This window comes from Hipposideros armiger, unplaced genomic scaffold (genome assembly GCF_001890085.2).
Source record: "Hipposideros armiger isolate ML-2016 unplaced genomic scaffold, ASM189008v1 scaffold_168, whole genome shotgun sequence".
Taxonomy (NCBI): Eukaryota; Metazoa; Chordata; class Mammalia; order Chiroptera; family Hipposideridae; genus Hipposideros; species Hipposideros armiger.
Genome location: NW_017731518.1, coordinates 1,043,625 through 1,057,068, shown reverse-complemented (window position 1 = coordinate 1,057,068; position 13,444 = coordinate 1,043,625). Strand labels below are relative to the sequence as shown.

Below are 13,444 nucleotides of genomic sequence, written 5' to 3'. Positions count from 1 at the left end.
ATATATATATATATATATATATATATTAATTTTAACAAAGAATTTGTGAGAGAAGAAACTATGATATGCACACCTCTTTTTTTTTTAAGGTACGATATATGAATCTGAACACAAACCACACTCCTAAATCCCACCCCCAAATTTGAGAATTAGAAAAAACAAAACCCTTCATTTTCAAAGTTCCAAAGATTTCTGACTGAGCTACGTGCTTCTACTAATTCTAATAAACAGGAAAATAAAACAGTCTTAATATCCAAACTACTCAACTACCACGGCGGGAACAAGAACCCGTTCTCTCACCCCAGCATCCCTCCCCACCCAAACCTCCTCTCCAGGACACTAACTCAGCTGGCCGGTGTCACCTCTGGGAGGAAGGCCAGTCCTCCCTCAGAGCCTCCAGAGAGCTCCACAGTCGTCTTAGCACACATCCACCATCACCTTAGTCACCCCTGGACTGCAGTCATTGGGTTCCTTGGGGGGCATCCTGCCTTCTCCCCAAGCTCCTTGAGAACACCCTTACGAGCCAAACCATTAGCATTTAGCATGGTAGGAGGCCCCAATGTTCTCAAATGAAGGAGGAGGGAGGGAATGATTCACAAAGATACACACAGCCGCTCTCCTCATCCCTGAACAGTCAGTCAGTGGGTCCTGAGGCCCAAAGCCACTTGGTTACTTTGGGTGAATTAAATTTGCCTCCTTATACGCTTACCTGTAGACAGTTCCCAGCTGGATGTAATGAAAAGCATCAATCTTCATCAATACTGCCTTCAAAAACATAAACACAGGCACCGGTAAATAACGCACAACAATTTGCATATGTAATGAGAATTGTGGTGTCATTTATAAATCATATCAACAGTAAGTTGTCATAACAAGGAAGCACACTGTACGTTTCTGAGAGATTTGCTTGCTGATGACAGCTCTGTGCAACTCATTAAGGAAATGGCCTATGTGCAAAAAAAAGCTATGACAACTGGCCCCACCTCAAAACACCAAAAAGCTACCAGAAATAAATGGTATCTCCCAAATTGCTAAATGCATTCATGAATTTCTAACACATAGTATTAGAAAAGGACTTAATCCAAAGGTGTTTTGAATAATTCAGTTCTGCAGCCCCAAAGAACATAATTTAAAATTAATTTATATGTTCAGCAAAGAAAAACACCAAGAGTACATTTTATTCCCAAACACCTTTAAACTGCAGGAAAACATGAGAATTAAACCTACCCGCTGCACATCATAATGAAGTCCACGAATTGCAAAATTTGGATTGTACTCGTACTTCCTGATTTCCACGGGATACTAAGAAGGAAGAAAGGAACCAGTTTTAGCTAACACTGTACTGAGTTCAAAGTAGTGTCTACATTTGGTCCTTGGACAAAGGCCGAGGTGGCTACTGCACTTTGGTGGGAAGGTGAGAAGGGATAGACCACACCATGTCCCTCTGCGTACGGATCAAGAGCCCCCTGGCCCCAGAGCCCTCCCTCCTGCACCACTCTGTTTATCTGCCCAGCACAGATGCAGCCTTATCCCCCCAATTTCTCCTGTCTTAACTGCCCTCTCCTCTCCCTTCCCTCTGCCCCTGGACTCCCAGATCCCTGAGACCCCAGAAACATATCTGCTTCTACCTCCCTTAACACACTATCAACCATCCATTCAGCTCATCAGCGAGCACTTCCATGTCACAGCCCCCAATGGCCCCACTACCAGGTTTATAGAGACCCAAGCTGAAAATTTCTCAAAAGAGCCCCTCCATCTAGCTTTCACCACTTTTCTCATCTGGACAGCAGTCCACTGCTCACCTTCCACAGGCAACCAGTACAGGTCCCTCCCACTCGGGCCTGGAGAGGCCCTTTCTCAGCACCAGTTATTGCTCCAGCACTGACTCACAACATGCACGACTTCTGGAGGCAGATGGGCTCCCCTGGTATTTCCTGGTTATTAAACCATTCCTCAAACTCGGTAACAATCCCAGCTCCCCACTTATCTGCTACACCAGGCATCTGAGTCCTTTTCCCCCTCCCCGAATCGCAGAATTAGAACACCAGCTACCCCGCTGACAGCTCAATGTCCCAAGCACCGCAGGCCCTGCTATTCCCATTTTATAGATGGGACATCAGAGGCACCGGATGGACCACCCTGGCCTGGACCATGCCGGGGTGTGGTGGGCAGGGAAGGAGTCAGGCTTGGGGCTCTGCCCACACCCTCCACCCTCAGAGCACAGACCTGCAGGACAGAGTATCTACTCCTGACTCTAGGGAGGCTGTGTCACCAAGATCTTCCAATCACGATGCAAACTGCTTAAGGAAAAGCCAGGCAAAGGTCAAGATGCACAGGAAACCTCTCTGTATGGCTGCACTGCTAGCGTTTCATGGCCAGAGTCATGTTGGGGTGAGATGTTTCCTGGTACCACCAGGCTGAACCACATGGGGTAGGTTTCCAATTCAAGCTGCACAAAGTGCCGACCCGAAGGACACATTCGGGCTCATTTACCTGACACCTGCCACACGTGCCAAGAAATCACATTAGATATTTCCACCGAGGGGGCGTTCCCAAGAATTCCGAACACTGCAAGGTTCTGCATTTTTACCAGCATGCTTCTTACACACATACACCCAGAACCCAACCCACGGTACCACAGTCCTGCTTACCGAGGTGAGGCCAGGGGTCTCCCCACCTCACGAGCCTCCTTTCAACTCGGGAGTGACGAGTAAGGGAGGGAGCTAGTTAACAAGTTACTGAGAGGGGCTTTTCCTGAGACTTGGCCATGTGCCACCCTGTCCTAGACACTTTCTGTGACTTCATTGTATTTACTCCTCACTCACCCGGCATGAAGGAGGTAGGGCCGGCACCTCGTGTCCATTTTACTGTGGAATAATCTGAGAAGTAGAGTTAAGGAACCGTCCCAGGCTCACAAAGATAAATAGATATCAGGCCAGCACTCGAACCCAGATCCATGTCGCACCCAAGTCCACTCCAACCTCCCTGCGATCAATTCTGAACCAGCCCTGAGCCACCACACCAGACGCTCATGGCCTCTTGTGTCAGCCGGTACTGCCGCCGAGTTTGCTGAGGACTCATGGTTTCCAGCTATTTTCGCTGAGACAGTACGTGAAGGAGAGAGAAAGAGCACATACACTCTGCACATGGACTGCTGAAAGTCTGGGCCTCCTTCCTTAAACAGGGCTTATCTGGGCTCCCCAGCAGGACACAAATGTCCAAGTGAGACGCGGCCCCACACCCACTCACGTCCCCCTGCCTGTCGCTCTCACTGTGTATTCTTGGGGCACCACTCCTCATAGATACACAATGGTTTTCAAATGGTCCGGAGACCACAGCAGACGACCTGGAGAACTGACAGAAGCAGCTGAAAGAGCCTCCACGGGACAATGTCATGAAAAACACAGGCTCCAGGGCTGAGGGACCAGGTATCAAATCCTAATCCTACTATGTGCTACCTGCCTCTCTGAGCCTCGGTTTTCTCATCACCACAGTAGAAATAGCAAGAGTCCTACCCTACGTGAAAGCCGAGAAGATCAAGCCAAAAGAGGCCTGCGGGCAGTCAGGGCAGTCCCTGGCACATAGCAAGTGCTCAAGAAAACTGAGTTGCTTTGCATGGGAATCAGGAGGCCTGGGCTTTTAGGCCGGCCTCACTAGCCTCTGCTACTCTACTCTCCTGGAGGTGTTTAGGTGAGTGGCTTAAGCTCTCCAGGCCTCTTCCTTCATGTGGAAAATGAAATGGTTGGACCAGGATGACTTCTATGCTCCACTCCTACCCCTAAACTGATTCCCCATACAAGTAGCTGAGTTTAAAATGTTCTCTTGATGGGCCCCTATCCAACACACACACATGCACGCACGCGCGCGCGCGCACACACACACACACACACGCACGCACGCACGCACGCACATGCACAGGCAGCATCTCTAGGATTAATCAGCAACAGTCATATCCGGTTGAGGATGGCACAGCTGCTCACATCAGCCAGGTCCCCCTTCTCTCCAATGGCCTGTGGCTAGATTTTCTGGACTCCTCATAGTTTAGAAACTTTCCGCCACCCTGAAAACATGACTCATCCAATGTGTCATGAAGATTACTGGCATTCCTAAAGGCAGGAAGAAATATAAAAGATAATAGACTTTTACTTGCTATTTTTATTAAAAATGTTCTTATTTGACCTAGTTGGTTTCCTTCAGTACCTGGATTTGTTCCAATTCCAGGTGTAATCTGGACAGGCTGGTGTGCAGGGGCAAAGATGGAGGTGTCCCCCTGAAAATGCTACAGAAACGTCCCCTTACAGCTTCAAGGAAAGTTAAGACTAAAACACTGTGGAAAGCCACGTGTTAGCTCCCCGTGTGTGTAATTTCTAGTCCTGCAGCTTGGCCTTACGCCCCTTCCTGGCTAATGACAGAGCTCTGGCCACAGCCAGTGACCTCGACATTGCAACACTGCCCGTGAGTTCCCGAAGTTCAAGTGCCTATAAATAGACCCGTTTTTCAGAGGGCCCAGTATGGTATTTAAAGTAGCCTAAATTATGAGTCTAATTAGAGACAGGGTAGAAGAACATAAAAACAAAGCTCTCCAAACCCACACAAAATAAGAAGCGAGAGCAAAATGACCCGCATCAGAGTGGCAGTTCCACACCCAGCACAACACTCTCACTTAACTGTGGAATTCAACAGAGATATCGAGTATTTGCGGAGCACGTACTTGGTGCACTAGGAATATGGCCATGAATAAAACCAACACAGTCTCTGCCCCTGAGAAGTTTCCATTCTACTCAGGGGAGACAGACCATAAGCAAATATACACACAACGTAGTGATAAGTACTATAAGGAAAATGCAGTGTTAAGAGTTCAGAGATCTCAAAAAAAAAAAAAAGAGAAGCAAGGCTCAGGCTGCCTGGGGCCAGGAAAGGCGTTCCAAAACAGAGGAAATGGCAAGTGCGAAGGCCCAAAGGTATGAACGTGTCTGGCAGTTCAAGGAGCAGCAAGGAGGTTGGTGGTGCAGCCAGAGCAGAGCGAGAGCAGGTGGGGGAGGGCTCGGCGAGCAAGCTGGGGGCCACGGAGCACGGAAGGCCCTCCACGGCACTCCAAGTGTGGTAGGGAGGCTCCGGGGGTGGGGTTGAGCCCACGAGTGACGTGATTAATATTTAAAGGTTCCCCTTGCTGCCGAATGGAGAGCAACCTAAAGGGGAAGATCGGTCAGGAGGTTGGGGCACTGTCAGGTGGGAGGCAATGGTGGCCTCGACCAGGGTGGTGGCAGTGGTGGAGGCGAGGAGTGGACGGGGTCAGGACACACTGTGAATGGATTAGCTTTTGAATGAGTGAGCTGCACAGAGTGACTTCCTCCCAAAGAGTACAGCATGGGAAGGGGGAAGAGAGTAACTGTACAGTGGAGAGACCACCGCCAGGCTTGATCAAGGCCAACAGCACCGGTGACAAGTCATGTTGACGGCATGGAGCCCGAGTAAGATGTGAGGAACACGGCACTTGACCTCTGTGGTCTTCCTCCTTCAAGCCCATAATCCCAGTCTAAACATGAGAAAAACGTCAGACAAATCCCAAGAGACGGGCATCCTAAAAAATTCCCAACTAGTACTCTTCAAAACTGTCAAGGTCATCAAAAACAAAGAAAGCCTGAGAAACAGTCAAAGCCAAGAGCAGCCTAAGGACATATGACAAATAATTGCAATGGGGTGTCCTGCATGGGATCCTGGATTGAGGACATCTGAATCAAGTATAGACTTTAGTTAATAATTCATTAATACTGGGTCTTTAGCTGTGATAAATGTACCACGGTAATGTAACATGTCAACATTAGGGATAAGAAACCAGGCGGGGTACATACACAGGAGCTCTGTTACCTTTGCAGCTTTTCTGTAAACCTAAAACTCTTCTAAAATTAAACATTTGCTTATAAACGGAGAGAGAGGACTCACAGCATTTGCTGAGACATCAGACGCGGAATACAGGAGAAAGTGGGGGTCACAGCTGACGGTAGGCTTTGGACTGAAAAACCGGGTGAACGTGGGTGGTGATTAATGAAAAGGAACGCTGATGAGGGTGCGAATTTGGGAGATGCAATAAAAAATTCTTCTAACACTCTCTATCCTTTGGTGGACACGCGAAATGACGAAACAGGTACAGTTATCACCCAATATTTTTTATTTCTATGTTTGTAAAAACTTGTTCTTGTAAATAAAGAAAAAAGGGTAATTAAGAAGGAGCTGGAACTTTTACACTTGCACTTTGGGAAGATACTAAATTACAAACTTAACTGTTCTATTACTGTGCATCTCTAAAGCAGATGTCTTTCCATTTCTAGTACATTTAGTCTTTGGCAGGAAAAACGGCACCAAACTCAGCACTTCCAACAGCATCTTAGAAGAAGTTTTTCAAATCCAAAAAGAAAAATCTGCATAAGCTTAATTGACTCTATTAATATGCCTGATATAATTAGGGTTATGACATACTTATCAAAGCAACAAACAGACATAATGGGAGTGAAATTTCAGTGGTCCTAAATCCAGAAGCTTTTCTCATCATAATGATTGCACCTTTCTTCCCATCTATTTCATCTCTTTTTCCCCAAAAATTTCATAAATATTTTATCTTCAGAAATTTTTAATCTTCATGAATATTTTATTTTCATATGAACAATAAACCCACAGGGTAGAAACGAAAGGTGTTAATTCCACAAGGAGCAATGTGGCATAAAGGAGAGAGCATTTGTGCCTTGGAAATAAACAGATCTAAGCTCAAATTCTGGTCCTGCCTCCTACTGGTCTTGCAGCCTTGAACTCCGTAAACCTCAGTTTCCTTAGCTGTAAAACAGAGACAATATCTATTTGCAGGGCTGTCATGCAGATTAGAAATGATAGTAGTAATAGCTAACATTTACTGAGTGTTTTCTATGTGCCAGGCTCTTTACATAAATTAACTCATGCGATTATCAAAATAACATCATGAGGAAAGTACTGTTACTATACCCACTTCACAGAGGAAGAAACTGAGGCACAAAGAAATTGGGTGAGTTTCTCAAGATTACCTATGAAATAAGTGGTGGAAGCCAGGATTTGATCCCCGGCTGGCAGGCTCTAGAACCTGTGCTTTTGGCACCTAGCCGTCCATCAACAGACGGTGCTGTTAGTAACAATGACCTTTATTTTATAAGTGATGTTAGAGTCCCAGCAAATGCTGCAGACGACCTGGGACTGGAATGCCAGCACCAATGCACCCCTTTGGCTCGATCTCCCAGTGAGGTGGTGGAGAGGGGGTGGAGGTCGGCAGACAGGAGAACAAGGGCAGGACCACCTGGTTCTTATTCTGCTTCCATCCTCACAGTGGAGAGAAAGGACCGTGTGTTAGACAGAAGAGAAGTCTCTTGAACAAATACAGAAATGCGTCTACATGGCAAGCGGCCAGATGGGTTTACATCTGGTAAAGTGGCCATAACTAAAGAAAGTCGGCTGTGGCTGAAGGGAATGTTACTTTTGGCAAATGCCATTTCTGCATTTTGAATAAGGACAAAATAAGTTGTTTATTAAAAGCACTGATAATCAAAAGCTGACGGGAACAGGAAATATACTGCATCAAAGGGTGAAGATCCAAAACTAATGGACACTTCGGCGGCGTTAATAAAGGTATGGTATCCAGAACCAGGGAGGTGATGGCCTCCCTCTATTCCACACTAGTCAGACCCCACCTGCAGTAACCTCTCCAGTTCAGGCCTTCACATCTGAGAGGGAAAAACCAGAGCACACACAAAGGAGGGTGACCAAGGTGATGAAAAGACTAGAAAAGAGGCCCAACGAGAATGGTTAAAAGAACTAGAACTAAGAGGGCCGGCCGAGTGGCGCGTTGGTTAGGAGTTGGCTTTGGAGCGTGAGCTCTGAGCAGCAGGGCCGCCAGTTCGGATCCCACATGGGCCAGTGACGCTGTGCCCTCTACAGCTAAGAGGGTGAACAACAGCTCAACCTAGAACTGGGCTGCAGTGAGTCACCAGTGACGGTGTAGGCTGCAGTGGGACTGCCGTGAGTGGCTGGCAGCCAGCGTGAGCGGCTGGCAGCTGGCATAAGCTGCCGTCCAATGGCCAGCGACCAACTGCCTCACCCGGGAAGAGCGCAATGATCACAATACCAACATGGGCCAGCGAAGTGACATCCTCCATAACTAGACTGAAGAATAAAAGGGCAGCAACTTGTCTTGTTCCCCTTCCCCGATTGCCCAATAAAAATCTTAAAAAAAAAAAAAAAAAAGAGGCTTCTGCTTCAAATCTCTAATGAACACATCGCCAGGCACAGGACTAGATAGAGAGTCAGGCCACCTCCCCTTCCTGTTGCTCCTTTGTTTAGAGATCCTGGTTGATTTCAACAAGTGACCATTTGGGCTACTTGTTTGTTTTTTCTTTCCGTGCTTTAAATTCCTGCTCATATGTTTTAAATTCACCAATAAAGAATGAGCCCAGGAAACCGTAGCCCCCCCCCCGCAACCTTCAACCCCAATAAAAGCAGAACCCCAGGCCTATGCATGGCACTGTCTGGGGGCTATCTGTCTCGTGCTCTCTCTCTATCCCCGACCTCGCTGTGTGACCCCGGGTGTGCTGGGTAATTTCTAGGTCTTGTAAATAATAAACCCTACTCTTTTCAAAGTCTCCTGATGGCTATTGCTAAAGGGCATCTTGCAATGATAATAAAAACCACAAGGACTGGTCCAGCCACAACAAGGTTATTGATAGTCTGAGACCAGTACAAAATACACTGCCTATCATTTGAAGAACTCCTGCTGACCAGAATTCAGCAGGCCACCACTCCCTCAAGACTCTGGGAGAAACTGTCGCTGCTCCAGGAGAAATGACAGCACAAACGTCTGCAGGTGGATCTCTGCTGATGCATAACTTGGGACAGTCTTTTGTCAGAGAGACACCTACAGATTTTTTTTTCAAAAAAAAAGAACTATCTTCTGGGTACAAAGTTTCAGTTATGCAAGATTAGTAAGTTCTGGAAATCTATTATAGCATGGTACCTACAGCAAACAATATAGTACTTTGTATTGTATGGTTAAGGTTTGCTAAGAGTGTAAATCTTGTGTGAAGTGTTCTTAACAGGGAGGAGGAGGAAGGGGGAGGTGATGGGCAGAGGAAATAATAATAATAATAATAATAAAGGGGGCAGGAAGGAAACTTTGGAAGGTGATGGCCTTGGTGGTGGTGCTGGTTTCACAGGTGTATAATCCCCAAACTTATCAAACTGTTTACATTAAATATGTACAGGTTCTTACATGTTAATCATATACCTCCATAAAGTGGTTTAAAAAAAAAGAAAAAACTATCTGGTTGAGTAATTTAGAATGGCACAAGCCTGCTCATGGATTCAGCCACCATTTACTAAATAGCATCCATGTACCAGGCACCACGAAGCCAGGTCAGCTCAGCTCACAGCTATTCTTCCAATGTCTAAGGGTCAGGGGAGGAAGATGGCAATGCCCCTGGGCACTTACCCGGTGCTCGTTGATGAGAAGGTCCCGCGCAGCATTAAATATCAGGGTGTGGAGGTGCTTTGAATAAAACACCAAGGTGTAGTCATAATCGAAGCCATAGATCTCTATGTCCGACAGGCTCATCTCATTGTTTGAGAAAATGGCATCTGGATTCAACAAGTTGTTCATAATAGAAGGAACCAGCTCTAGGAGAGAAAAAAAAATACATGACACCATATGATAAATAAGGGTTAGTGTGATTTCTAAAGAAAATGAGCAAACTAAAGTGCAAGAGTGATGTGCGTTATTGTGAAAGCATGCTGAGCGAAAGAAGGCAGTCACAAAGGACCACATGGTGTATGAAACCACTTCTATGAAGTGTCTAGAACAGGCAAATCCATACGCACAGAGATTAGTGGTTATTAGGACTGGGGAGGACAGGGAAACATGTAGTGACTGTTAATGGGTACAGAATTTCTTTTGGGAATGATAAAAATGATCTAAAATTGATTATGGTGATGGTGAAAGAGCTACTGTGAATATACTAAAAAACCTGAATGAGAGACTTTAAGTGGGTAAATTATATGATATGTAAATAATATCTTAATAAAACTTCTATTTAAAAAAGAATAGCTGCGGGGTGACCATTTAGCTCAGTTGGTTAGAGCATAATGCTGATAACACCAAGGTTGCCGGTTCGATTCCCACATGGGCCACTGTGAGCTGCGCCCTCCCTAAAAGAGTCAACTATGCCATTGTAGCATGAGAGCAATGTGTAACCAATGACCATGGCTGTTCCCCAATAAAAATTTTTAAAAAAATAAATAAATAAAAGAATAGTTGCTTCAACATCACAAAAAGATCTGCATTGTTCATAAATAATATGGGTTAGTTACAGACTTTAGAAGATAACAGATAATTAAATTTAAATATCAAAAATCATGACATCACCCAGAAAAAAACTATTAACATTTTATGTATTTGCTACCAATGCAATGTATACATTTTACACAGTTGACCTCACACTGTATACACAGCTTTGTTTTATGCTCTTCTAAATTTAATAGTATTCTATCATGATTGTATTCTCCTATCATTACAGACTTTCTCGGAATATAACTTTTAAACCATTACATAAGATTTGGGTATACTGTGCCAAATCAACCTATTACTCCATGTTACATACACATTTAGGTTTCTTCCTATTTAAAAAACAAACAAACAAAAAAAAAAACACTCTAGGGCTGGCCGAGTGGCTCAGCTGGTTAAGAGGTCGCTTGGGAGCACCAGCTCTGAGCAGCAGAGCTGCAGTTCGGATCCCACATTGAGGGCCAGTGACGCTCGCTCTCTGTAGCTAAGATGATGAACAACAGCTCGACCTGGAGCTGGGCTGCTGTGAGTCGCCAGCAATGGCGTAGGCTGCAGCAGGGCTGCAGTGGGCTGCTGTGAGCTACGTGAGTGGCTGGCAGCCAGCTTGAGCTGCCGGGAGCCGCTGTGAGTGGCCAACCAATGACCGGCGACCGATTGCCTCACCCAGGAAGAGCACAATGATCATATCAACATGGGCCAGTGAAGTGACGTTCTCCACAAGTAGACTGAAGAACAAAACAGCAATTTGTCTACCTGTCTGTTCCCCTTCCCTGACTCCCCAATGCTGTTCCTCTCACCCCAATTCCCCAGTAAAACCTTAAAAAAAACACTTCAATAAGTGTCTTCATATGTTAATCTTTACCCTTCAGATTACTGCCTTCAGATGGTTTATTAGAAGTGTGATTAACCCACAGTAAACCATCAGGGTCCCCTGGATCCAATAATAGTTTAGAGTTTCTTTTTCAGCAGTTCTGACTATGTGTAAGAACAGCTATTTTATGATTTTTATTTTTCCTTGGAGGTTTTCCAAAAACTCATTCTACCTTACAATTCCCATATATCCACTGGACCCTTTTAAAAATCTAAGATGCAATATGGGATGTCAGTGATCTTAGTCTTCCAACATCTTGAAACATTCTGCTATTTTACCATTGCAGGAATTATTTCAGCATTACCCATCAACTATTTCCACCTATGATTAAAAAAAAAAAAAAGACTAAGTTAAGAAAGCAGGAGAATGACAGAAGGTTGTCTGAGATGGTACAACAGTGAAATAAGCCTCACTACGACATCACCCTTCATTTTCCTCATTGCACTGCCCTAAGTACTACATCATTTTCAAGGAGGTATAAAAGAAGTCTGAAGATACCATCTTTGCAATCCTTTCTTAGCTTTCATGGAACACAGTTGAAAATTCATAGTTTTCCATTTTCCACCTGTAATGGCAAAAAGAATAAAACGGACAGAAGACGACATTTCACATTAGATGAGTCAGAAGATGAATGTAAAGAGATAGAAAGCGGCTCTCTAGAGTTTAATGATGATGGAGAAATTGATTATATAAGTGAAATCTCAGACTATGAGTCTTCAATGACCTTATCCTAGATGAAATTTTGGATCAAAGGCTGCACAATATACTTCTAAGGACAGAAAGGAAATCTGATATTCTCACCCAGTTTTCACAGGTAATCATTTAACAAGAAGAACCTCCTCATGTAACATTTTGTGACAGGAACACAAACCATCCTATTTTGCTAAAAGGATACGTGACAGCGTTCTTTCACCTTTCATGATGTTGGTGCACCACAAATTGACTTGAAACAGCTCATAGGTAGACAAATGCTGAAGGCGGGTGACTTTCGGGAGATAGGTGTAAAACAACCAACACAGGCACACAATTTTGAACTGTCCATATCTTACTAGTAAAATGGAACGGTCTGTATTTTACTATTCTTTATGTGGCTAAGGACTGGCTCCATTATAATAGCTAATATTTATGAAGCACTTACCATGTACCACACACATCATAAGCACTCTATATTACCTCACTTAATCCTTACAACAATCTTATGAGACAAATACTCTATTATCCCCATTTTATATATGAGGACACTAGAGGCACACAGAAATGATGTAATTTGCTGAAGGATACACACCCACTAAGTGGCGGAAATGGGCTTTGAACTGAGGAAATCAGGCTCCAGAATCTATGCTGTTGGCTCCCTTCCCCAGGACTATGGGAATCAACAAGCACTTGAGGAGGGCACATTTTTTTTCAGAAATAAAATGGACTCAATCCTTCGTCATTGCAGCGTTTGCCATAGAGTCTACGGTGCTTCCCCCTTCCCTACTGCTCACTTCTTTTGGACTAGGAATGGAGGTTCTAAGGGCCACCTAAAGTCCTCAAAAGGTACTACTCTAGCAGTGTGACAGCTCCAATCAGGGGACAGTCCCAGCCACAATGAGGTATTCTTAGCATTTCAGAAGGCTCTGTACAGCTTTGGGGCCTGGATCCCTTTGAAAACCTGACAGAAGTTATACATAGAATCCTCTCCCCAGAAAAATGCACATATAGATTTTGCAGGAAATTTCAGGGAGGGTGACTCCTGAAACCTTATCCATGGTCCCCAGTTAAGCTGCCATATTACACTAACTTAAAACCAACCCTTCACATCTCCACACAGAACTTCTAGGCCAATGGATGGATGGATGGATGGATGGATGGATGGATGGATGGATGGACGGACGGATAGATGGATGGATTTCTCTCCCACTGACAACCCAGATACGGCTGAGTCTACTGAAAACTCAAATAGTCAAGATTCACCAATTCCATTCCTTCATTAGTTTCTTTTGTCAAAATCAATGAGATGATCATCATGGCTTTTTTTTTTTCCTTTGCAAATAAGACCAATCCAAGGACCAGAAACAGTAACATTTTAAGAAACCTGAAGGCACACAGTTCACAAGAACTAGTCGTGAGGACGGGAGAACCCGCTAGTCCCAAGCTCTATAGCATCAAACACCAAAGACCTTCTGGCCTCACACAATCAGTGGGCCACCACAGATGACGCTATTTTCTGAATCTGACCA

The 13,444-nt window shown here is 44.8% G+C and overlaps 1 protein-coding gene across 3 annotated transcripts in view; it reads right to left on the bottom strand.

Moving 5' to 3' along the window:
* The window catches only part of NT5DC3 (5'-nucleotidase domain containing 3), a 204,881-nt gene that overhangs the window by 177,275 nt on the left and 14,162 nt on the right, over positions 1 to 13,444 (bottom strand). For all 3 annotated transcript variants that reach the window (XM_019651877.1, XM_019651874.1, XM_019651876.1), the window contains exons 2-4: positions 9,503 to 9,687; positions 1,228 to 1,302; positions 710 to 765 (exon numbers count right to left, since the gene is read on the bottom strand). In XM_019651877.1, coding sequence (XP_019507422.1) covers positions 710 to 765; positions 1,228 to 1,302; positions 9,503 to 9,687 — 316 coding nt within the window. The remainder of the gene's footprint in view (positions 1 to 709; positions 766 to 1,227; positions 1,303 to 9,502; positions 9,688 to 13,444) is intronic.